This window comes from Ochotona princeps, chromosome 26 (assembly GCF_030435755.1).
Source record: "Ochotona princeps isolate mOchPri1 chromosome 26, mOchPri1.hap1, whole genome shotgun sequence".
NCBI classification, from domain to species: domain Eukaryota; kingdom Metazoa; phylum Chordata; class Mammalia; order Lagomorpha; family Ochotonidae; genus Ochotona; species Ochotona princeps.
In genome coordinates this window covers 4,639,200-4,665,409 of record NC_080857.1, presented here as the reverse complement: position 1 = coordinate 4,665,409, position 26,210 = coordinate 4,639,200, and the positions used below count along the sequence as shown (strand labels likewise).

Here is a 26,210-nt window from a genome sequence, read left to right as displayed (position 1 = left end):
GTGGACCGGAGCCTTTGAGAGCCTCTGTCTCAGTGGGAACCTCACCCCTGCTGGGCCCGAGTCTGGCACGAGCTTGCTCACATGGCCTGGAACTGTTGTGTGCGTCTGGCCGCTCCTCGCCGAGCCCCAGCCTACCTGCGGTTTGCTGGGCCCCAGGGTGAGGCCGTGCCCTTTTGGGACTGGCTGTTGGCACTGTCAGTTATCCTGACAGGAAGTGTGGTCCAAGAGGTGTGCTTCTTCTTGCCCTACTTTAGTCTCCTGGCCTCCTGGGTCTGAGGGCTTGCACCTATGGACACATTGCTGTGGCCTGGGAGCAGCCTGTCGCGGGGGTTATGGCTCCACTGTCCCCTGGCAAGGCACAGATGGCAAGTTTGCTTTGCGGCACTGAAGGCTTCCATGCTGGAGTGAAAGTTCCCACAGCTGGGCTCTGTGTGGGACAGTGCTGCCTGGGGCATGTGACTACTTCGTGCACCTACAGCCAAAACAGTGGCTTGCTGATTTGTCATGAGGCCTAGAGAGGCCTGTGATGGCCATGGTCATAGAGAAGGGGTTACCGATGAGAAAGAGTTCCAGCATGGATGTGTGAGGAGCTCAGAAACTGTTATGACCCTTAAAAAAATAATTGCATGGTTTTTGTAAGACAGGCATGGGTCTTTTAAATAGGCCTTGGTCCAGCAGGGAAGGCAGCAGTGACAGGGTCCTGCCCACTAGGCGTTTGAAGTCACTCACCTTCCTGAAAATACCCATGATGACCAGCTTGTGTGTGGGAGAATTTTCAAATGCAGCTGCATGTATGTTGTGACACATGGTAGTGGCCTGTGGTTTCTGTTTTCTTCTTTTTATTTATTTTTATTTGAAAGGCAGAGCAGCACACACCTACAGTGAGAGAGAGAAAGCCAGGAAGGGACAGATCTTCCACCTGCTGGTTCACTCCCCAAATGGCCACGAGAGCCGGGGCTGAGCCATACCTGAGGCAGAAGCCAGGGACTCCAGCTGGGTCTCCGTGGGGTGCAGGGGCCCAAGCACATGAGCCGTCATCCTTGGCTGTCTCCCCAGGTGTGCAGGGAGTCGGATGGGAGCACAGCAGCATACGCTGTGATGCGGGCTGCGGCTTGACTGTTCTGTGTGGCTGCGGCCGCCCAAGCCTGTCCTGTCCACTCAGGGCTCCTCCCTCCCGCCCTCTCTCCCTCCCCCCATCCCTCCCTCCCTCTCTCCTTGCTTTCCCTTCCTCCCTGCCTTCCATGCCTTCTGTTCTGTTCCATAATTACTCCACTCAGTCCTATGTTTTCTTACTATTTCATAGGATACATAAGCACATTCTCCTTTTTTGTAATTAAAATAATTCTGTTAATGGATACCATAGTTTACTAAGTTCCCCTTGGTGTACATTACAGTGTGTGTAATTGTTTGCCCTTCTCCTGTGGGTGGAGTCGGGGAATGGCCACAGTTAGTCATGCCAGGTGTGGTGCAGCTGGGAGGAGTCACTCATGTGTGGAGCAGAAATAGGGAAACTCACCTACTGCTGCGTTAATCTTCCATGTCCCCCAGCCCCCACAGCTGGACACGGTCATTGGCTAGTTCTAGAGCGGGCACCATGGGCACAGGTCAGGTCCAAATCATGGAAGGGCCCAGCAGGGAGTCTGTAGTCTGTCTCCCTGTCCCAGGGAGACTGGAGAGGTGGAGTGTGCTGATGGTGGGTTCTCAGCCAGGCTGGCTCCCTGAGGGAGGACCTCCAGGGAAGACATCCACAGAGAATAGTGGACATTGGAATGTCGGCTGTGAAGTCAAAGGTGAGCTCTGGGGTTAAAGCCGCTGGGGACCTGGCATGCTTCCTTCTGGTGGTTGGATGTGTAGTCAGTCAATGTTTTGGAGCTTGTAGTTAGTATTTGCTTTTATTTATTTTCATGCACTTGAAAGGCAGAGGGAGAGAGGAGAAAGATTGGCTTTCCATGTGCTGGCTCAGCCTTCAGATGCTTGCCGTGACTGGGACTAAGGTGTGGTTGGAGCCAGGCACTGGGGACTCCAGTCAGGTCTCCCGCACGGGTGGTGAGGGTCCAAACATACGAGCTGTCCCCACTGCCTTCCAGGAAGCTCCAAGCCACAGGTCAAAGCCAGCCGTCAGACTCGGACACGACCCTGTGGAATTCAGTCTGGCTCCAGCACCTGTCTTTTTAGTGAATTCTTTGTTAGGAATTTCCCTGCAAAGGTTCTGTGGAGCTGCAAGTGTAGGCAGGAATTCTTGGAGGAGTCAAGTGAGCTTGGCCTGCGAGCCTCTTCCTTCGTCCTCATTCTAGATGGCGTGTGACCTGTGTCACCTGTCACCTAGCCCCTGCAGACCTCCTGTCTGGTGTACTTGCACTGCTATGGGGCGGGCTCTCTGCCTCTGGCCAGGCCTCTTCATTCTCATGTGGTCATCAAGGAGTTCTCAAAAGAAAATCAGAGTCACAGGGAGCAAAGACCCCATTAAAAACAGTTGAAATGTCCAACATCAGAGGATGGAATCCCTAACTTATTACATAGTCATAAACCAAAACGGCCTCAAGTTATCAAAGGAAAAGATAGAATAATGTCTATGATATTTTTATTAGGAGCAGAAATGCAGATTACAAGCAAGTGCCTGAAGTGTGATCCCACTTACAAAACTGGAGAGCAGTGCATGCAAGATGTTCATTAGAGAGCAGTGTGCGAGTGCTGCCTGCCGGGTCCACTGCCGAGGCCACTCCCGTTTTGCTACAACACCATCTTCATTATAAAATTCTCTCATGCACACTTGCAGCTTCAATTGCCACCAACATGCTGAGAGTTTCCTGAACCAGCTCTCTTCTTCTTCTTTTTTAAAGTTTACTTTTATTGGAAATGCAGATTTACAGAGGGAAGAAAGAAAGATCTTCTGTTCTTTGGTTCATCCCCACAATGGCCACAGTGGCTGGAGCTGAGCTGATCTGAAGCCAGGAGCTTCTTCTAGGTCTCATGCGGTTGCAGGATCCTAAGGCTTTGGATCATTCTCCACTACTTTCCCAGACCACAAGCAGGGAGCTGAATGGGAAGTCGATCAGCTGGAACACGAACTGGTGCCCAAATGGAGTGCTGCGCTTACAGATGGAGGATTAGCCGAGTGAGCCTCACCCCTCCCTGCTTTCGTCTGAAGAGCTCACGGGGCTGCTCTGTCCCTTGCTTCCCTGGTGTCTTGGTCACAGTAACTCGGCAGCAGGTTGTCAGAACGTGGGGCAGCATTCAGGATCTCTCCCTCGCTCTCCAACCAGAACCCTGATTCCTGTCGGGTGTTTCTCTTGAACATCCCTCTGGTCTGTCTGCAACTCAGCACTTTCCTGCGGGGCCTTATTTCCATGTTGGCAGTTAGCAGCAGATGCCGCCCTGCTCATCCTGCTCCTTTTGTCGTCTGCCTGGACCGAGGTACACACTGAGGCCAGAGCCGTCTCTTGACCCGTGCACCTGTCATGCGACTCTTGACTTCAAACCTTCTGCTTTGGATGTGGTCTAAACTCTTAGCATGTTTGGTCCCCCTAGGCTGCTCAGTCCTACCCGTGGGCCAGTACTTCCTGACCCAGCTCTGTGCCCATGCACCCTCATCCAGTAAGGTCCAAGAGCATTTTCCTATGTATCTGTGTGTCTTGGGTATTAGGGGAGAAGTGTCTATTCATTGGGACAAGCAGCAGTTCCAGAGATCCTATGGGGAAATTCAAGACAACAAAACACACCAGTGGGGGATTCTAGCTCCCTTTCTCACCGCTTGGCATTTGTGTGGCCTCAAGTTGATTTTTCGTAATGACATCTCTCACCTGTCTGTCTTTGCTCCCCCCCCCCCACCCCACCTCCAGCAGTTTTGCTTGGGGGTAAAAGAGCAGTCATTTGCATGGGAGACCAATGCGAAGCCTGCTTTGCCAGCACCTTTGTGAAGGCCTTTGCGGGGTAAATTGGACTCTCTCTCCAAGTGCTCCCAGAAATATTTGCACAAACACATAGAGGAAGAATCATTTCATTTGGGGGTTTGCATTTCCTTGCTCTTGGGGTACCTAAAGGAGAAAATGAAGGAATAAATCATGAAGGTGGAAGAAAAGGTCACTAAGAAAACCCCTCTCCCACTCCTGAAATGCAAGCATTGGAATTTCTTTTTAAAAAACAAGCTGAACAAAACAAACCAAAGAGGGTTTCGGCTGTGTGCTGTTCCTTTAGGAGCGTTCTGATAAGTTCTTTGATTGAGTGACGGAGACCCCCATCCGAGGAGGCCTAATGAGAACCCACGGCACCAGGAGCGCTCCCAGCGCTGCGCCCCGAGCCTGGCGCCACCCGAGGCGGGCTGGCATGCGTGTGCCTCATTAAGGACACATGCCCTGTCATGTGTTATTCCTCACTTAGTGACAATTTGTCACTGTCACCCTTGACATGTCACTCCTCGGCAGACGGATGTGACTCCAGTGCCAAGTCTGACACTCCGATGAGAGGCCGTGGTAACGGGAATTGAAAGAGTGGGTTGAGAGCAGCTAATTTTGCTCAAACATAATTCTAATACTGCGTAAAGAGAGGGAAGTGCTGGATTTAAAGGGGAGGGCTTTTCCTAAAAGCTCTTTTCCACCTTCCCCCTACCCCCTTCTCTCTTATTCCGAGTCTGAATATTCAATTATTCTTTAGGGTAATGCTTTTATTTTTTGAAGGATTAAGTCTTGCATTTTAATAACCTGCATTTTCAATTAAGTGCACTGAGATCCATGGATATGACTATTACTTAAACTATAAGTAATGGTCGCGTGTAAAAATTAGGAAACATTGTGCCTTAGATAAATTGCATTCAAATTAGTTCTTATTATGAATGGGATAGAAAATGGATTTTTTTTTTTTTTTGCTCTGGCTGGCCAAAGAGCCTGCATTTGTATCTACTTCATTTGTTTAAATATATTTCAAGCCAGATTGAAATCCATACGGCCTGACATTAATTGCGTGCTGCCATACCCGCGTACTCAAGTTTCATAAACCGCTGAGGAGTGAGTTTTCACTGGCTGGAATTAGAGATATTCCAGCCCTCTTACATGAAAATGGGACTGTTTAGCGATTCTTTTTTTTTTTTAACCTTTTAGATTTTTATTAGTAGTACTCTCTGAAGAATCAAAATAGTTAGCAAATTATTTCAGATTTAAGACTGTATATTCTTTGTATTTAGGGTTTTAATGATGTTCAACATAATACAAAACAAACCAAAGAGACTGATTTTTATTACTAGGTGTTACTAATTGTGTCATTCTGAAGGACTGGGCTGCAGGGAGATGCTGTCCAGGGAGAACAGAAATGCAGTTAGTACTGGGCAGTACCACCGTGGCCTGTTGTCCCACCCACCGAATGTGCAGGAAAGGGGTCAAGGATCAAACTGATGGCTGTTTCCTACAATGGGGGCTCTACAGCCTTGGGCAGCAGAGACTGGCCCAACCACACCAGCACGGTGCCCATCAGCAACTGCCACCTGGAGATGCTTTCAACTTGGGGCCCCTGGAGAAAAGCGCATCCTTCACGCCTCAGACATCGCAGAACCAGTGTAACACTAAGAGGCCTCGGGGAGGGGGAAAAGGAAACTGCAGAGGAACATTTCACTTGCACTCAACATGGATTAGAGTTCAGTCCACCACTGTGGGGACAGGGGAGGTCTAGTCCCAGAGCAGCACTGAGTTTGGCCCTCTCACCCCTTCTCCCGGATTCCTCTTGGCAGCCAGGCCAGGGCTAAGCACAGAAAACCCCAGAAAAGACCAAGGTAGACTTTCTGGAGGGCCAAGGGGGGAAGAACACTTCTCAAAATATAAATACATGTAAGATAGAAGGAGCCAGGCCAGTTCTAGGAGCGCTCACACACCCATTCCTGCCCTTTCCAGCTCAGGCCCTAGGCTCGGACACTGTCAGGCACAGTCTCCGCACCTGACCCGCTAAGCCCAAAGGAAAATTCAGCAGTTTGTGTCCCTTCGCCTTCCCACAGGTGGGCTCTGCAGGGTTTCCTGGGGGTGCTGGTTCCGCGGCAGGGCCAAGTCTCAGCTGGCTCCTGCCCGGGCCTTGAGGTCTTCCAAAGCATTGTCCTGCTCATTGTTGTGTAATACCAACGCTTCCTTAATGTCCTTCAGGTCAAAGCCCATTTCCTTAAATTTGCTCATTAACTGAAGAAACTCCATCTTCTTTTCTTCTGAACACTGGTGCATTTCCAAAGCCTCTTCCACCAACAGAGGGTCAAAGCCCTTCTCACACAGTTGTCCATGTGCAAAGAGATAGTAGAGGATCTGCTCAATAGTCTCTCCTTTCTTCTTCATAGCTCTCAGGAAACAATCGTAGGAGTAGCCCATGTTGACCACTGTCTCCACACATTGCCGCTCACTGGGGGACAATGTCTGTAGCTCAGAGTAGGCCTGGGGGCACCTGGGCACTTGTGACATTGAGAAATTAGGAGGGGCGACCGCGGAGCCTGCCTGTGGAGGTGATGACTCTTCTGTGCACACAGACGAGACTGAGTGGGAAGGCGTCTGGGAGGGTGCAAGGGTGGGTACCTCAGTGCAACTGTCCAAGTTCAAAGCTGAAAGCCCAAGAGTATGATGCCCTTTGAGCTCACTGGCACTGCTTTGGGTGGAAGGCTTGAAGGAGTTCAGTAGCGTACCACTGCAGAGGCAGGATGTGCTATGGAAAGTGCTTGCCAGTTTGGCTGTCTTCTGATTGCTGTCATCAGAGTCAAGTTTGGGGAAGGACAGGGATTTGATATTGCTTACTGCAGGAATCGGGGGGGAGGGACACTTTGGAAGACAGCGACATCTTTTCACAGTTGCCCAACTGTGGTAAGGTTATAAAGCCATTGGGTTTGTGAAGAGGCTTGAAATCCAGGGTTGCCCGCTCCAAGGATGCCAGGACCTCCTCATCCTGTAACACCGACCCGGAGCCGCCTCTGGGCAAGTTACTGTCCAATAACTGAGCCATAATGGGTCCCGTGGCTCCTACCAGAATGTTTCTCAGCTCTTCTTTCTCATCAATGGTTTTTAACTCCAGATTATCAAATGGGTCCTCTTCACACTCAAAGTCGGCAGGATTGAAATCTGCCTTTGTGTGTGGGGGGCTGAGGGCTTTTTGCTTCATGGCACTACTGCTGACCCGGGTTGGAGTGAGGATGCTGTTGTGCTGCAGGCTGGCAAGGATGGGGTTAATAGGAGGTGGCATTGTGGCTGTACTTTGAGTCTTGGAGAAGCTCATTTTGTTATCGCTCTCTGGGCCACTCTTGGAATTGACTTTGGGTTCCGCCTCCTGAGCCTTGCGTTCTGCTTCCCGCTGGGCGTCCTGGATCTTCCCGACGTCCTCGGCCCACTCGATGGTCTTCTTTTCCAAGGAGAAGTCATACTGTACTTCTCTGACAACCTGCAAACAGTCAGGCAAGGAGAAGCCAATAGGTAGAACAACTTTAGCTGGTGTTTTGAATTTGTCTCCTATCTTCAATAGGACATCATCAAGGTAACTGAAAGTCCCATGACTATCTGCACCCAACTTCTTAGAAGCCATTTAGAACCTGAACGACGCTGCAGCCGCCGCCGTCCCGCAAGCCCAAAGGTGCTGGCACCGGCCGGCCTTCCAGGCTCAGTCCCCCACCCCTCTAGCTCCCGACAGCCCATAGGGAAAGCGAACTCCACCACCTCCAACTCTGCCTGCCCCGGGCCAGGTCTTCACAGCAGCTAGCACCAGTTCCCCAGCCGCCATGTTGAAGCCCTACTTCCCCCTCCTTCCCTCTCCTTTAGCGATTCTTTAAGTCCTCGTTAAGAGGTACAAATTGTAGTAAAATGCATTTGAACAGGGGGTGGTTGTATTTTTAAGGGTATATACACATATATTTTACTGAAAAGATTACTAATATTTCTTTAACCTCTGAAAACCTTGGGTTGGATATTGGTCTCCTTTTGTAAACAGATGGGGCAGGGGGGCTGGGATGCAAAATTCTTGTGGATTTTTTTCCTCTGTCTCGTCCACCTGCCTTTCTCAGGGGTCAGAGGAGGTGAAGGAGGAAGGGTCGGTGGGTCCCTGGCCAGTGCGTGAAGATGAGGCCCCAGGGCGGGGCTCATTCTCATCCTTGGCTGTTTATGAAGCCAACATCCAGTTTGCCATTTGTGGTGACAATCAGTAGAAGCTGCATTGTTCTGACCCCGGAACCAAGCAAGGGGACTGTGGGTTTGGTGTCCATGGTGACGATGCGGTATGGCTCAGGTATGAGTCGCTCTGCTCGAGGCATTTGTTCCTCCATCGTGTGTTTCCTGATCACTTGTGTTATACCAGGCATGGGTTGGACAGGGTTTATCGTCACCAATGGCACTGCAGGTGGGGGAGATGTATGCCAGGGACATGCAGGCATGATGAAAGCCTTGGCAGAGTGGGCAGAGAGGATGGCTTTCCCAGGGGGTCACATCTAGGCAGTGGCCTCAAGTATGGATAGCAGCAACAGTCAATTTAAGGGTGTGATCAAAGCCGGTTGCATTTGGTGGAAGTTAGAACCCTAAGGGGCAAGGGCTGGGGCTCAGAGTACACTGGGGATATGAAGGACACGAAGGAAGCCAGAGGGACTGGGTGTTCAGCCAAGCCCTTGCACACCTGCTGATGTTGTGGGCCATGAGATGGCTTTGCCGACGGATTTGGCCACTGGCGGACCTCTGTGGGGCCTCGGCCTTGGCTTGACACTACATCAACAGGTGTGAACCACACTTCTAAGATGGTGTAGGCTCGGCCCCTTCTGATGTGGTGCCTCGAGTTTGTTGTGAAGAGCTAGTATCTCTGCAAGATGCTGGACACCTGCCTGGCCCAAGACCCTCGTCCCTGGCCTGCTGGCTGCCACTCAAGCAGCTAGAGCTCAGGTCTGTTAGCTCCCATTTCTTTGCTTTGCTCATTACTCAGGTGTGTGCCCAGTACATATCAAGGGCCAAAGCTGCTCCAAGTACTGAACAAGGTGGCGATCAGCATCTGCTAACTCCTGCCTCCTGGAGTTGGGGCTTAGCAGGGAGCTGTGGGGCAGGAGGACAGGGCCATAGTGAGCAGTTCAGGTTCTGGAAGCAGCAGTCGGCAGGAGACTGAGGCCTGAGAATGGACAGGGGTCACCAGCCAGAGTGGGATGCAAGCTGGACAGTGGTAGGGAGAGTGTCTCTCATGTTCTGCCTCAGCTGCTGCTGCTGTGTGGAAACCTTGGTTGATGCGTTTCGTTCCCAGGCTGGAATCCCATGGCTTCACATTCTGAGTCACCCAGCCTCCGTCCTTGCTTCATGGGTTAGAGAGAAAAGAGAGACCCCCCCGTCCGGGAGTCGGAAGACAGGGCTCTAAAACTGAGCACCCACGGGTGATGACTCAGACCCCGGGTGAGTGGGTGGAGTCAGGGTCTTGCTGCTCTGCTAGATGCTGACAGCCACGGTGGTGACCACTGCATGGGATGGCACCATGGGACCTGGCAGGCTCAGAGACAGCTAAGGGAATCTGAAACTAAACCCACATTGCCTACATAATTTAAAGCAAGCCAACCGTCACATGTTTGAGCAGCAGGTACCTGTTGTTGACACTGACCACTGCAGGTCATTCAGCAGCCCTGCCAGCCAGCTTGCCTGTTGTATCCATTAGACAGACATGGGGACAAAGGCAAATGGGAGGAAAGCAGAGGACATCCTCGGCTGGTCTCTGACCTCTGTGTAGCCTTCAAGAGTGTCCCATCCTTCCTAGTGGTTGGCCTGGGTCCCCTCTGCATCCTAGGGGGCATCTGGGAGGATCTGGAGACATTTTTGGTTGTTACAACATGCAGGAAGTCTCCTCACAGTGAACAAACTGCTGTCAGGCCCCAAAGGTTCAGAGGTGCTGAGTTTGGGAAGCCCTGGTCCTGTGGGAGAAACACCAAAAATGAACCAGGTGTTTGCATCGGTGGGAATTTCATGGCCAACAGAGGCTGCTGTGGAGAGGGGCTGGAACTTGGCAGGGGGTGGGCAGAGGAGCACCTGGGGAGGATGGGTATGCCAGGGGCCAGGGGTCCCTTCAGAGACCTGAGGTCTAGAGACTCAGCTGGGTCTGAGGTGCACACTGGGGCTGCATCACGCACTGGGGAACCTGGACTCGATGTCCAAGACCACAGGGGGCCGCTGAAGGGAGAACCATGGTTGAAACTGCATTCCAGTCAGGCCGAGAGGAGATGCAGATCTCAGGCTAGGCTCGGGATGTACCGTGAGGTTCAGGAGAAGGGAGCCATGTCCCATTCCAGCTGGGAGCAGCTGGGGTGCCCGCATCACCCTGTGAGCACCCCGGAGGCTGACCTCTCTGCTGACTACCCTGAGCACTGGTCATTTTGCAGGCTGGCACCTACCCTGTGGGCCTCGCCCACTAAGGGTCGGGGTCCTGGTGGGGCTTGCAGCAATTGGGAATGGAGCTATTGTGTCCTAGGGGTGCAAATTGATTCTTGGCCACCGAGGGGGCCTGGTGTCCCCTGCTCAGACGGTGGCCGTGCTGGCCTTTTCCAGCAGGGCAGAGCAATTACGTGTGAACCACTTGGGCCCTTGGCAGGGGCTTGCCTGGGCATCTCTTTGTGCTTTGCGTTTTAAGCCCTGGGGTTAATTGGGGACCATTGTGTGTCTCAGACAAAACCTGTGGCTCTCTTGCTCCAGAGTCCGTGAGGCAGGGACTCCAGAGTGGAAATGGTCATGTGACTCTCTGGAGAGAAAACTCATTAAGGGGATGGTGAGTTCCAATTAGTGGTGTGGCCCAAGAGGACCAAGGTGCAAAAAAACAAGGTCCTCAGCTCCTCTCCCTCGGGACCCCCTTCCCAGCTGCCTCCTGCCCCCTGCACACTAGCTCACGGCACAAACCTTCACTTGGAGCATCCGTCTTTGGCAGCTATGTTGTCAGAGGGAAAAAAAAAAAAGACCAAAAAAAAACCAACCTTCCAACTATGGCAAGAAGGTAAAAACGTCCACGAAGCAAGGACGGAGGCTGGGTGACTCGAGTGTAAAGCCGTGGGATTTCGGCCTGGGAATGAAACACATCAACCAAGGTTTCCACGCCGCAGCAGCTGAGGCAGTAAGTGGGCCACTGGCTCGACCTCGGCCAAGGATGAGGATGTTTCTGCCCATAGAGGCGAAGTTCAGGCTCAACTTAAGAAGGCCCTGGTTTCCGTGCAGGCAGATCTATGACTCCTTGTGCCAATTCTAGGATAAGGATGGTGATGGTCCAGAGTACTTGACATATTGCAGGTGCTTCACACACACACACTCAGACGTACTCACACATAACATGAGCTGGCTAAGGCAGTGTGTGAGCTGACTTTTAATTCTCTTTTTAAAAAAGATTTATTTATTTTTATTGGCAAGGCAGCTATACAGAAAGGAGAGACACAGAGAGATGTTCCGTTTCTCTAGGTTCACTCCCCAGGTGGCTGCAACAGCCAGAGCTGATCCAAAGCCAGGAGCTTCTTCCAGTTCTCCCAAATGGGTACAGGGTTCCAAGGCTTTGGACTGTCCTTTACTGCCTTCTCAGGCCACTAGCAGGGAGCTGGATGGGCAGTGCAGAAGCCGGGACACAAACCGGCACCTGTATGGGATCTTAGCACATGCAAAGTGAAGACTAGCGACTAGGCTACTGCGCTGGGGCCCCATTTTAATCTTTTCCCCACCCATTGCATTGTCCTAGGTAGGAGTGTGTGCTGTGGGCTGGCGGATATCCTTCTCCCCATTGTGGACATTGGGGAGTGAGGCCCAGCAGGGTCTGCTCTGGTTTGCTGCCACCCTGACCCCAGGCCTCGCTTCTCTGGTGTCACGAGGCTGTGTGGGTGGCTGGCACCAGCCTGTGGTCCCCGCTGGTTCTGAGGTCAGTGAGGGGTCCTGAGAGGCCATTGTCCTCCACGCACAGCGGTGCGGGGGCTGGAGGACTCTTCAGAACGTTCTTGGAAAATAAGATGAAATTCTTTTGGTGCAAAACCCTTGAAATCCATGCATATGAGGGGGCTTCAAAAGGTTTATGAAAAAATGTAGATAATGCAAAAACTGGGCTTGAATTTCCATCTTTTTTTTTTCCACCAAAATAAGCTTGTCTCTCAAATTCCATTCTCCCAGGAACTTTGAGCTAGTCTGATGTTCTGGGAAGCTCAGTAGGTGGTTTGATCTCAGCCAGGGATGGCCTGCGGGGGGAGGGGGGGTAGCGCAGTAGTCATTTCGCTGCGTGGGCTGCCCACTTACCACGCTGGAGCGCTGGGTTGCAGTTCTGGCTCCACTCCTGGGCTGGCTTCCTGCTGACATGCATGCTGGGGGGTAGCAGCCGTGGTCAGGGTTCCTTCCCTCCATGGGGGAGACTTGTACTTTGCTGGCCTAGCCCATCCCTGTCCCAGGAGTGGCATGTGGGAAGTGAAACGGAGGGAGGGAGGGGTCGAAGATCTCTCCCTCTCCTTCAGATAAATAACACAGTCGTTTTTTAAAGTGTCAAAAAGCAAAAAAGCCTTGACTGTGAGACAAGGGCAAGGACCCGCCCTGTAGTGGCGTTCTCTGAGCATCAACGGCCATGTTGGGAGCGTGGGGCTGACGGGATGCAGGTCTCTGGGCTCTTGTGAGCTTTGCTCTGATCCTCACTCCACAGAGAGTGTGTCAAGGCGCCTGGCGTGGCGGGGGTGAGGAGTGTGTCAAGGCGCCTGGCACGGCGGGGGTGAGGGAGAGCAGCTCCGAGGTGCGCACCTCGGGAGAGCCCTGGTTTGCACTGGGCCCCTGGTAGCAGCCTCTTCTTTCAGTGCGCCCCCTGCGGCCTCCACCTGTCTCGCTTGCACATCCGTACCTCGTGGTCTCTCCCCAAGGGCAATGAGCTTTGCCAGGAAGGGGACTCTGCGAGCTCCGTTTTCTGCTGTGTCCCCAACGCCTGACATCGTTTGTGCGCCCCTCTGGTCGAGGCTGAGTGACAGGCGCATGCGTAGCATCCATGAGGGCACCACGCTCCTCCCGATGTGCCCAGCCTCTCAGGGGTTTTTCCACACAGCAGTGGCTGCACCTGCAGCCGTCTCCTTCTCCCCTTCCCTCTCAGCCCCAACGGCTGCGTTCTGGAGCTGGGAGCCTTGGCTGTGGCTTCTGGCTCTGCTGCGTGGCGCCCTTGTACGCTCCGCCCTTCCTACTTGTCTGCAGCGCCAGGTTTTCAAACCTGGAGGGAGGACTCCCTGGGTCTCTAAGCTTCATATAGGCCTGACCAGCTGTTCAGTTAGACCATCTTCTCAGGTGTGGGTTGAAACTGGGTAGCGTTTCACCTTCTCACGTTCGGACGGCAGAGGTCTTTGGGCTACAAGCGCAGTGCGTTCTGAGGAGCGGCCGGAGCTGCGTCGCTACCGGAGCTGATGCCCGTTCTAGTGGGGCGGTGCGCCCAGGCGCCTGGAGCGTTTCCGTTCATATTTTACCTCTGCCATCTCGGGGCCGTGGTCATGGCCAGCGCCTGTTGCTGTGGCATTCTGAACTTCTGTTTAGTGATGCAGCAGAAAAAGAAAATTAATTTCACTCATTGACAAGCCTGTCAATTTGCTCATATTGACTTTTTGATGGCTGCACCACAGATGGCAAAATTCATATACTATAAAATACATCATTATTAATATTGTCTGGAGCCCTTGGAAGCCTTCGGGAGCTGAGAAACAGGGGGGCTGCTTGTGCAGTCAGATAAATACCAAGGCATATAGGATCCTGCGCTCATTCTTCATGTTAGAAAAACACCAGAGGCGTCTTGAATGTCACGGCGAGGGCCCGTGTTCTCCGCACATCCTGCAGCCCCCCACCTGGGTCTTGTGTTCTGGGCCCCCTTGTTTCTCCATGTTCTCAGCACCTGTGCTGCCACTCCCTGCTCAGCTCCCCTGGGTGTCAAAGGATTTGGAGAATCTGACCCTACCAGAGACCCCGTCCCTCCAAGCCATGGCCCCCGGGGCCCATCGTCTCATCTCCAGGCCATTCTACCGCGAGGGACCTCCAGCCCCGTGCTCCCGCTGTCCTCAGCGTGTTCCAGTCTGGGTGGGGCTGACTTGGACTCACAGAGATCTTTCATCTCAGCCCTGTTTCCTCTGCTTTTCGTAGCTCTGGCGCCATGCCTGGGCGTGTTGTGTTTTCTGGGTTAAGGATAACTCCCACCCGTACAACGTGTCTCCAACGGGGCAGGAGATTGATGTAATGATTAAGCTGCCAGTTGGGCCACTTGCATTTCATCTCGAAGCCCTGGATTCAAGTCCTGGCTTTGCTCCCAGTTCTAAGATCTTGCTAACAAGCCCCCTGGGAGGCAGTGGCGATGCCCGAGTAACTGGGTTTCTATCACCCACGTGAACTCCCGGCTCCTAGCTTCTGCCTGACCCAACCTGGGCTCTCGAAGGCATTTTGGGAGTGAGCCAGATGGAAGATTTCTTTGTCTCTCAAATAAACAAACCGGCAAATAAATAATCCGTATCTCCTCCGGTGGCCTTGGCATTACCTGTGGTGCAGTGCAGGGGAGTCTGAGCACTGAGAAGCCCCTTCTGTTGGTTGAGGAGGCTGGTCACCAGGTAGTGAGAGTCCAACACAGGCATTGGGAGCTCACTGTGTGGCATCCCTGGCACACCCCTGGAGCCCTCGGCTCCAACTCCACGCCTGCTACATGGCAGCTGCTGCAATTAAAAAGGCTGGCAGCTAATGCCTAACATGCCCAAGTGTTTCGTGCAAATGATGCAGCGGGTTCCAGATGAACATAGTGAGCACACTAGGCATGGCACATGGCCGCTCTGCCCAGGGAGCTGCAGGGGCAGCGAGGGGGCAGCGATGATGTGCCCAAACACCTGCAAGACGGGCTAGTGTCACAGGCCTAGTGCGCATGTCCTTGGGGTGGCTCCCAAGAAAGGGTACCCAGCAGTGACAGAAAGAGGGGAAGACGCAAAGAGCTCTTTGCAAAGGCCAGGACTGAGCCAGGCCAAAAGCAGGAGCCCAGAACTCCCTTAACGTCTCCCATATGGGTGACAGGAGCCACCCTCTGATGGTTTCCCAGGTGCATCAGCAGGGAGCTGGATCAGAAGTGGAGTAACTGGGACTTGGGTCAGTACTCTGACACGGGATGCTGGTGTCCCAGTCAGTGGCTTACCTGCCATGCCACAGTGCCCACCAGCCCCACCCATGCACCAGTGTCTGCATGTGTCCCAGCAGCCCCTACACAGTGCAGTACATCATCCTTGGCTGTGCACATGCAGAGCTGAGGCCGCCGAGGCGAGATGCCTTGCTCAGCTCACAGAGCCCGCAGCTGCTGCTGCTGCAGGACGGGCCAGAGCCACGGTGAAGTCTGAGGTCCCCTGGGGCCTGGCATCCTTGGCATCAGTGTCTGGGCACATCTGCTTGGGTGCCTGGAGCGACAAAGCTGTGGGAGGGAGGCCGCCCCGTGGTTTGTTTCCTCAGAGGAGGTTCCCGGGGTATTTATTTCTGCCTTCTGAAAAGCCATGCTGCCCTATTCCCACCTGAGGTCATTAGCCCCAGCACAGGTTAAGAGCAAAGTGTTTGTGTCCATTGGTGTAATTGCGTGGAAACAGCAAGCCCTTGTGACATCAGCCTAATTATTTTGAGATGCAGCATATTATTCCAGTCAACAATTAGGCAGGTGATAAGCCTCTGCCCGACCTGCCCAGGGAGGGAAGCCTGGGCAGAGGAGGGGGTGCAGCGACACCGTGGGAGGACAGGAGCCGTCTACCCTTGCGGGGACCTGTGCACCTGCTCCTGATTGTCTCGGGCCCCCAGCCTTGCAAAGCCACTAACAAGAGTTTCCCCTTAATGAGCAGGGAGGGTGGGACATCGTTACAAGGCTGGATCTAATCACCATCGCTTGGAAAGGCAGTCCTCGCCTGGATGTAGTGGAACTGCCCAGCCCAGGCTTGCGAGGCTTCTAAAAGCCATTTTCAGAGCTTAACACAAATGTTTGTGCGCATCTACTGGCTGGAGCTGTCCTGGCTCCACTGTGGCCTCCCTGCCTCTCCATGCCTGTGTGTTTGCTTTGAGCATCGAGGAGACTGAGGAGGCTGTTCCTGAGGACTGGGGGAGGACTCCACCAGGCAGTCAGCAATACACACCAGAGCTGGGACAGCCAAAGGAAAGGAGAGCTCTGTGGCTGGGTCCCCTTGTTTTACAAGAAAAGCGACTTGTCTGCAGAGGTGCACCTGTTTGCCTGGGAGCTGGGTAGGCAGAGCAGGCTGAGTAGGCAGAGCAGCCAGGCACTCAGTGCTCTGCGCACCTGACCTTGCTCAAGTGCTTGACGTGGGTGAGAACCACGTAATGTTCCTTTAACCCTCCCTACTTTATACAGGAGGAAACTGAGCGCAGAGAGTTCCAACAGCATCCTGAAGTTTGTACACAACTGCTAAAGAGCAGAGCCAAGATTTGAACCCAGGCAACTGGTCCCAACTACCACGCAGTATGCCCAGGTGTCTGACAGCCAGTGATGGCGTTCAGGCCAGCAGGTGGGCAGTGTCCACCACCACTTGTACGATGGTTCCTCGGTCACTTTCCACACACCAGCAGGAAGAGAGAGCTCACTCTGAGCCAAGGCTCAGTGTCTGGCAGCCTGAAAGCATTACAATGCTGGACCTGCATGCAGAGGAAGCACGGACCTGCTGCCCCAGGCTGTGCACAGTGGCCGAGGACCTGGGTGGGGGGCCTCAGGAGGGTGAGATGTCTGAGCCAAGGACCCAGCGGGGGTCTCCTCTGCAGCTGACCCCTAAACACTTTGGCTGAGCAGCCAGCCCACCAAGAGGCATCTCCAACCCCCTGGTGACTGGTGCTGACCCAGAGCTGTGCTGGCTGCTGCTGGCTAGCCCTGCTTCAGAGGATTGGATGAAGGGGGGGGCTAGGTTAATGTCTGCTGTGTGCTTGTCACTTCCATGCCACCCTCAAGTCAAGAAGCCCCAATTGTGGGACCATCACTGGTGGCAGGAGGGATGAGAAATAGGGCTGCCCAGTCGCACCTACCCAGTTATGCCAACAAGTGCCTGTTTCCTCTGCAGGGAGATGTTGCTGGTGGCTTGGCCTGGCTGGTGCTGGTGTGCCCCGGGGAAGGGCACCTAGACACCGTGATGCTGCTTGCATGATTAAGACACAGGTGACAAGGAGCAGGGCTCCTGGAAGCAGGGCTCCTGATGCCCACAGGGGACGTTGAAGTCCTTGGAGCAAGTTCCTGCAGAGAGCCCTGGTTGTGGGAAGGGCAGCGGGCCCAAGGTCCTGCTCTGTACTCCCATTTGTGTGATGGCAGGTGCAGCTCTGCTTGGGCCTGCTTGTTACATGACCTGAGGGTGGCTAGTGGGTGTCGGGGCTTCCCAACTCGGGTTTGTGTTGCCTTCAGCAGCAGGTGCAGCAGGTGGAGTTAAGAGCTGCTCCTCCACCTTGAAGGAGGCCTAAGGCAGAGGGCACAAAACCATGTGATAGAGGATGGCTCTCCTGGAGGTCAATTGCCAGCTAATTAGAAAGGCCAGTGGCTTCCCAGGCCCTGCTCCCCAGCCCAGGCCCAGGGGGAAGGAGTCCCAGCTGTGCTGCTGAGGCCCTAATTAATGCCCAGAAACCACAAACAAGATCATGGGGTTTTCCAGGGCCTCGGGTCATCCAGCACTGGGTCTGAGTCCGGCTCTGCCTCTTACCAGCCGTGAGATCTTGGGTGGTATCTTTATTTCCTGCCTCTGCTTCTCCATCTGTAAAATGGGGCTGTGACCTACTATCTGAGTTTTCTGGAGTGGCGTGACTCACAGAAGGTTATGGCCACGCACATGCATGGTTCTGGCGCCCCAGGTGTGGGCGGGGTGATTGAGAGGCCCTGATCGGTTCTAGGCCTCCCTTCAAGCTTCCGGTCCTAGCCTGGCCAGTGGTGACAGAGCTGTGTGTGTGTCCGTCTTACACAGATGTCCCCTTTCAGAAGGATGCAGGGACCCACAGTACTCCAGTGTGACTTCATCCTAATGACCCCACCCCTAAATAACACAGCCTTCCTGGCTGCTGGCAGTTAGGACATAATTGAAATCGCAACAGAAGGGTTCCCCTGGCTGGTGGTTGGGAAAGTTCAGGAAAGTAGGTCCAGGCCCCCAGCAGAGGGCGAAGCTGGAGGCACTAGCAGGAGCAGAGCGGGAGGCCAAGGCCCAAGGATGACAGGGTCCCTTGGTGGCTCCCGTGTGCAGGGCCCCGGGGTGGCTCCCGCGGGCTGGAGCTGGGTCCTGGCTGCACCTCTGCACGTGGCTTTCCACTCTGACCTTGTGGGGAGCTATGTTCACTGTTCTTCCACGTGAACTTGGGAAACGGGCTTCAGCTCTGCTGTTCCGGCTCTCTCCTCTGAAGTGGGCTGGGCTCTGCCCTGCCCAGTGGAGTCAGGGGTCGGCAGGAACACTGCCTGGTTTGGGGTGTGTATGCATGCCGACTGCCTGTCTGGGTCCGTTTGGGTTTCTGGGGTAACGTGCCGCCGTGGCCTCAGTTCTAAGTCAGGACAGAGGAGTTGGTAAAGCCGGTGAGTCGCAAAGGCCTGTGTGCAGGTTCACAAGTGCCTCCTGGCCAGGTCTTTACAGGGCACAAGGGGCGGGAAGCCTTCTGAGGCCTTTCCTGTGAGGGAACTCATCAGTGCCCCCGCAGCTCTGCTGTCCCGCCTTCCAGACCGGAAGACAGAGACCCATGGCCAAAGAACCTGATTGGAGTGGAGCAGGTGGAATGAAGAAATAGCACAGAGAGTGCAGTGTGAGCAAGCCTGGCCTGCTGACGCTCTGGGAGCTGGCCTCCCTCTGACTTCATGTCTAGGTGCAGGCAGGCAAGCCTGGCTGGTGCACAGTGAGTCGTCGGACCCTTGTCCAGCGTTCCTCGCTGTCAGCTTGTGCTCTCCCAAGGCAGTGATTTCTCCTTGTCCTAGTTTCTTGGCCAATCTTGTGAATTCCAAAAATATTTATGATGCACAATGCGTGAGTGCTCTATCTGGCTCTACCATTTCTCTATCAATTCACCATTGACCTATTATCCATCTCTATTGATTCATATATTATCGATCATCTATCTGTCACTGTAAGATATACGTTCACCCATCTATTTTACGTCTGCCTGATGATTGATCATCAACTGTCTATTCATCCATTTCTCTATTGATCTATCATTTATTATCCATCTCTCTCCTTATTGGTTCTGATTCTCTGAAGAATGCAAGATACGTAATCATTTGGTGTGTTCGTCAGTAAAGGAGAACTTAATCTCATAGACTTGTTTTGAGAATCAGAGCTGATCATGCCTGATTAAATGCTCAGCACATTGGGCCCAGTGCAGTGGTTCAGTGGCTAAATCCTTGTTTTGCACGCACCGGGATCCCGTATGGGCACTGGTTCATGTCTTGGCTGCTCCACTTCCCATCCAGCTCCCTGCTTGTGTCCTGGGAAAGCAGTCAAGGACGGCCCAAAGCCTTGGGACCCTACACCTGCGTGAGAGGCCCAGAAGTTCCTAGCTCCTGGCTTCATATTGGGTCATCTCTGGCCATTGTGGCCACTTGGGGAGTGAATCATTGGGTGGAAGATCTTCCTCTTTCTATCTCCTCTCTGTATATCTGCCTTTTCAAGAAAAATAAATCAATCTTACAAAAAGTTAAAAAATTCAGAACACTGCGTTGTATACAGAGAGTAGTGAATAAGAAAATGTTGATAATCACCACATTTTCTCCTTTTCATGTCCCAAGAAAGAAAACAGTTATGCTGTTGAATTGTAAGAACATATCAGCTGTAAGGAGCATTCTGGTTTCTGAAGATGCCAAGATGCATGGGCAGCATGGAGGACCAGGTGCCTCAGTCTCCCTGGCCACACTGCTCCATTCTGGGGCCTGCACTGACAAGTCTGTGAAACGGTGCTCACACCAGACTGGCTGGAATAGGTCATCCGGGGCTCTGTGGATGACTCGGGTGCCACTGCTGAGCATGAGCACCGAGAGCCAGGGGCAAGAGGAAGTAGCCACAGTGCTCACCCAGCTCTTTCTTGGTAGGACAGCTGTAAGCCAAGGTCCACAGAGCCTAAGCAACTTCCCTGAGACGCGATTGGCCTAAATGCCAGGGTTCCAATCATTCTTCAATCATGGGCCACCGTCCTGTCCCGACATAGCCGGCCCTGTCGCTTCACATTCCCTTGTTGGATCAGACTTGACTCTGTAAGCAGTACTCTGGATTTCCTCCGGCCCTGGCCTGCTTCTCTGCCAAGGGTCCCCTGGCACATCCTGGGTGTGGAGGCCTGAGGCCCAGCGTAGCTGCTGCCGCCACTGACTGCTCATGTGGTCCTGGCTGCCTGTGGGGTGGGATGGTGTGCAGAAGAGCCGAGTGTCCAGCTGCTTCCTGCTGCTGCAGCTTCTCAACCCACCAAAGCCTCTCTGGTGTTGTGGTGTTATTTTAATCCTACCATCCAAAAGGCATCTCTTGGGTGTGTGCTTCTCTGTGTCCAGCAGTGTCAGGGTGTGTGGCTCTGTGCTCACCTGTTCTCTACTTTAAGTCACCCAGGAGGGATGGGGAAGGAGAGAGGGAAAGTCTTAAAGAATATTTGGGCTCTGTGAGACCTGAGTGACCTGCAGTGTGCCTGTGCTAGAGCGTCCGCGGGGATAAGCAAGGCCAAGGACAGGTTTTCTTGATGAAGCACTGAGACAGTGCAGAAGGGAGCAAGGAGTGAACATGGCATTATGCTTAGAGAATGGCTCACTGGGAGGTGGGGCGGGACTCCGTGAGGCTGGTGGGTGGTGGGTGATGGTGGCAGCCACCATGATGTTGACTCTAGCGAGAGCTCTGACATGACCCCATGGAGGAGCCCTGCAGGACGCAAAGGAGCTGGTCAGGGGCCAGAAGAGGAAGAGCATTGTATACGGGGAAGCGCATGTGGGAGGAGCTGGGTGTGCTCCCACAGCTGCCAGGGGGCTGCTGAGACGGAGTGCAGAGGGGAGCAGGGGCCAGCCCAGGCTGGGGTTTGGGTGCTGTGGCTGCCTTGAGTGGGAAGCCCAGCTGGTAATGGCGAGGATGAAGAGCTGTGCGAGGCGCTGGGTCACGAGCAGCACAGGAAGGCAGTGAGTGGAGGCCAGACAGACCATATGCACTCAGCTACCAGGATTAATCATGTTCGGGATGGCACAAAACAAGAACGACAAGCACAATAAAACATTTAAGGACAAGAGTGGATTTTAATTTTAGGAGTAGTCTAAAACAATATGATAATGATGATAGTCAAGTTGGCCCTGTGAATGTAAAACCCAAATAGGACACAAATTAAAGTCATAAATAATATTTAATTTGCTATAACCATGCATTCTCAAAAGTCATATTGATGAAAAAAGTTATTAGAATGAATCAAATGAAGACTCTCATATGTCTGGAATATTTAGTGAACTGGAGAAATGCTAGCAGAAAAAAAATCCATATCACGATGTAGGAGTTGGAAATTGGATGAGGACATTATGCTTTTCAACTTGCATTTATCGAGCAAACCACGGGCTGTATTTCCAGGGCCATTTAGCTAAATTAGAACAAATCAGAGAAGACTGATTTTTTAAGAACTTGTGATTAATGACATGCAATTCTTTCATGGTAGTTTTGTAAATACTCTATTCCGATGATATTGTGCACATTCATCTGTTACTGAGCCCCGAGCCATGGACTTGAGGGATCTTGTTTGGCTGTCACTGGTGGTCTTCCATGAACTTAACTCCGACATTCAGCACACGTACCTGGTAGGGCGATGTGCAGAAGGGAGAGAGGCAAGGACAGAAACTCCCCACAAAAAATACAGAGGGAAAAAGGGAGGTGGGCAGGGTGCAGACTATGGCAGCAGAGCCCTACGGGCAGGGCGGGGGAGCTTCTCTTCCTGTGTGCAGAGCAGGAGGATAGCAAACGAGGGCCAGGGACCAAAGTCATCACTTTGGAGAAGGGCATGTCTGAACTGTGGCTGGAGGGGAACTGTCAGCCTGCACCCAAGTGGGTCATGCTGGTGGTGCTGGGCCAAGGACCACCTGCTTGCATGGCACCAGGATTTCCATGCCAACATTGTGCCCCATTTCTGCACACGGACTGTGGTGCTCTGTCCACATCGTCTCGACATGCTGCTTTCCAGGGCTGCTGAGTCCCGGGCCTTGCGGTGGGCCTGGAAGACCCAAGGCTCAGTGTTGACCATGACACGGAGGAGTCTGTTAGATCACGAACGAAGGGGCATGGCTCTGTGTGGTCTCTGTGGACCGTCCCTGAGAAGGGAGGCCTCGGGGGCCATGAGCTGAAGCCAGCCTTGTTCCTCCAGAGAGACTCGTATGTGCCTTTTCTCTTGCTGGGTGAGTCCCATGCCAACATGGGACTCTGACAGCGAGGAAGCCATGGTGGCTGCGGCCTCTACGCTTTGCACCTGCAGACCCCACAAACCTCCCTGCTTTATGATAGCCTCAGCTGAACGGGATAGGAATGGGGCTACTGAGCCTGCAGCTGGGAGCTGGGAAACAGGTGCGAGTCCATCTTTCCCAGCCCACCATCCTAATGAGCCTGTGTCCTCCCTGGCTCTCTCCTTGATCCATCCATCACCAGCCCTGTCAAGCTCGTCGCTGAGATGCCTCCGTTTGGCTCATCTTCCACTGCCCGCTGGCCCCAGCCCCGTCATGTCTCACCTGTGATGGAGAGCGCCTCCTCTCCGCCTCTCCGACTCCAGTCTCCTGGCTACTCCTCCATCTTCTGCACAGCAGCCTGAGTGATCTTTCTAAATTGCAAATCAGATCCCATCAGTGTTCTCCTTAAAACCCCTTTAATGGCTCCCTGGGGCAGTGTTTTTCAACCTTTAGGAAGAACTCCTCCTGTGCTGCTTGGATAAATAATGATAATAGCCCCCATCTATCCATGGAGATGGTGGCTGTCCATCACACTTGCTCGTGTGCCAGGCCCTGGGCTTTCCTTCCTCTGCTGACCTCTCCCCAGAAGCCTACAGGTGAGGATGCAGTATCGGGAGGTGATGTCACCCAACTGGCCTCACCCTGAGGTCTGATGGGCACCCAGGGGATTGCTGGCCACATCTCGAGGCAGTCTATTGCACACTTAACATGTGCCCTTTTGTATTTGGATGCCTCTAGGGGACTGGATCTCCTGCTAGGTGGGGTCCCCCATGTCTGCTCACATGTATGGTGCGCTCCCTTGAGGAATCCTACTGGCTGAAACCCCACGGTTCTTCCCAAGACTTCCAAGGCATGGAACTCTATCCCTGGCTTTGTCTCGGCTCTCCTTCTATCCATTCATTCCACTTGCTCTGTTCCTGTTTGGCTTTTTTGAATTTTCTCCCCCTCTCCTGACTCTTGCTCATTCCTGAGAGCCCGAACAAGTATGACCTCCTCCAGGAAGCCCTCCCTAATGCTCAAGTTTGGATTAAGGAACCCCCCTCTGCTATAAGAGTTTGTGCAGAAGCAAGTACCGCCAACCTCTGTCACTCCCCAGTCAGACTTCTCTATTTTTCCTCCTCTAGACAGTTTTCGGGGTGGAACCCACCATGGGAAGTCTCATTGGCTTCACCTCTGAGAGTCCCCTGAGAGTCACATGAGTGAGTGTACACATGATGAAGTAAGAAACTACTTAAAAAATATTTATTTAATTTTGAAAGCGGACTTACAGGGAGAAGGAACGGCAGAGAGAAAGATCTTCTGTCTGCTGATTCACTCCCCCACTGGTTGCCAAGGGTGAGCCAACCTGAAGCCAGGGAGCTGGATGGGAAATGGAGCAGCTGGGACATGAACCTGGTGCCCATATGGGATGCTGGCACTTGTAAGGCGAGGATTTAGCCACTGAGCCATTGTGCTGGGCCCAAGATATCACTTTTTTTAAAAGATTTATTTATTTTTATTGGAAAATCAGATTTACAGCGAGGAGGAGAGACAGGGAGGAAGATCTTCCATCCAATGATTCACTCCTCAAGTGGCCACAATGGCCAGCGACGAGCCAATCCGAAACCAGAAGCCGGGAACCTCCTCCAGGGGTCCCACATGGGTGTAGGGTCCCAAGGCATTGGGCCATCCTTGACTGCTTTCCCGAGCCATAAGCAGGGAGCTGGATGGGAAGTGGAACAGCTGGGACATGAACCAGTGCCCATATGGGATCCCAGTGCATGCAAGGTGAGGACTTTAGCCACTAGGCTACTGTGCTGGACCCCCAAGAAATCACTTTTAATCATGCATTGTACTCATTTTGTGAGGAGACGAAGGCTGAGCAGTTGTGGCCTTGTTGCAGACCTCGAGCAGCCATCGGCCTTTTCACGTCAAACTCAGATTCAAAATCGAATCTTCTCGCTTCCCCTCCTGGTTACAAATCACTTCAAAAAAGTTAGCGGAACTTTGCTTGAGGGCAGCAAGGCGAGCTGTGTCCCTACTGGCTGGAGTTCAGCTTTGGTTTTTAACCTCCTTTCCCCTCCCTTCCAGGACACACACATTGTAAAAGTGATTTTATAGACATTTTAAACATAATGCAACTTGGTGTGCACTACAGCAAAGTTACAGCGAGATGTTTTTGATCTTTAGCTACATTTTTTGACTTTGTGAGGACTGCTACCGTTGGGCACCATGGCAAGCAACATTACCAACAGGCCAGGTCCTCGCTCCATGAACTCCATGTGGAGGCAATCTAAGTATGGCAAAATTGCAGGCTGCTCTGTGCATGAGGGCTTTGCCTTCGTTCAGTATGTTCAGGAGAGAAATGCCGAGCTGCCGTAGCAGGAGAGGATGGAGGGCTGATTGCTGACCGGGTTTTAGATATTCACCTGGCTGCAGGGCCCAAAGTGAACCGAGGGCAAGCAGGCAGGAAGCGAGCTGCAGCGGAGATGTATGGCTCCTCTTTCAACCAGCGGGACTGTGATGGCAGGCTGTGCGGTTACCAGCACGCGTCGCTCCTGTTTCTCGGGCTGCCGTGCCCTTGAAATGCCAGCGCGTGTCAGGAAACACCTCAAGAAGGGGCAAACGTGGCTTCAGTCCCAAGTATGGACAATGAGGATCTTCTTCCCAAGGAGATGAGCTTCCATCCGTTAAGGAGTTGACCCAGATAAAACAAAAAGTTGAATCTCTGCTGGAAAACCCGGGGAAAATGGGAAAGGAGTGGAGCAGACAAGCAGGTGGAGTTGATCGAGGGTGACGAACGAGGGTCCGAGGACGACAGAGCAGCGCCATGGCTTTGGAATCTTTCCCCATTGTGTCTTCATCTAGGCGCTTGTGTAAGATCACAGTTTTCACTAGTGTCTTCAGCACAAGCTCACTCTTCACGCCATTCTTGTCTTTCCCGTGTTCATTTCCCTGCGCCTACTCCCATTGTCACAGCCTCTGGTGCCCCTGGGAGTTTTGTCAAGTTTTGCCTTATAATTTTTGCTTTTAATTTTGATACCTCTTTATGACTTAACAATAAAAAGGGTGTATGTTTTTTTTTGTAAAAACTATGCATGGCACTTGATCCAGTTGTTCCCACGTGCCGTCACTGCAGTCTGTCATTCATGCAGAAATGACCAGAGAGATTGTTTTTCGTTGGGTCTTAAAAAAGGGTATGTGCTGAGTGTTTAGGGCTCACAGGACATACAGTTCCCTCTGGGGACAGCTCCAGTGTAGAGGTCACTGAGCCATCTGTGCAGGGGTCGGGTTCTCTCCCCACCTGGCTTTTTCTCCTCTCTGTTCTTGTGTAGCAAGGGGGGCTGTGTGCACCCCACTTCTGGGCAGGTGCTTGTATCTGTAAGAGGCAGAGGCAGGGTGGGCTCAGGGGAGCCCCTCCGCCGTGGCCGCACGCCTTCTGCCGTCTTGGTCTTCATTCTCATTGCTTCCAGTTTGAAAGAGGATAAAATATGGGGGAATGGAAGCCTGGAGAGCTCAGCCTGACTCAGCTCCACAGGAGTGCCTTCTGAAGTACATTCTCTTGCAATGTTAGCAGCACCAAATGGGATCTGTAGCTTGCTATTCATTGTAAACCAGGGAGCACCTGTTAGGTACCTCCTTCCTGGGCCTACGGCAGACATCAATAATCGATCTCTGCCTGTGTCTGGACTCCAGCTACTACTCCAACGGGTGACCATGGCAGTCTAGAGATGGCCACTTTGCCATTCCTTCTCCTAGCACCTTTCCTGCCAGGGACTTCCCATGCCAGAGGCATTGTAGTATTCTTCCTTTTTCCAAGTGTGTGGGGCTGCTTGTGGTTGGTCACCACACAAGGGCTCCAACCTGGAGGTGGGTGGGGGTGAGTAGGGTGTGGT

The 26,210-nt window shown here is 52.9% G+C and overlaps 1 protein-coding gene and 1 pseudogene across 1 annotated transcript; one reads left to right on the top strand and one right to left on the bottom strand.

The window, feature by feature from the left end:
• Positions 1-5,972: 5,972 nt before the first annotated feature.
• Positions 5,973-7,736, bottom strand: LOC101528786 (ubiquitin-associated protein 1-like). The gene is given in 2 exon segments (XM_036496347.2): positions 5,973-6,767; positions 6,769-7,736. Coding segments are annotated over 2 exon segments (1,500 nt in total). The 5' UTR covers positions 7,531-7,736; the 3' UTR covers positions 5,973-6,029.
• A 16,810-nt stretch (positions 7,737-24,546) lies between these two features.
• LOC101521952 (heterogeneous nuclear ribonucleoprotein C-like) lies at positions 24,547-25,111 on the top strand (annotated as a pseudogene).
• Positions 25,112-26,210: the final 1,099 nt, after the last annotated feature.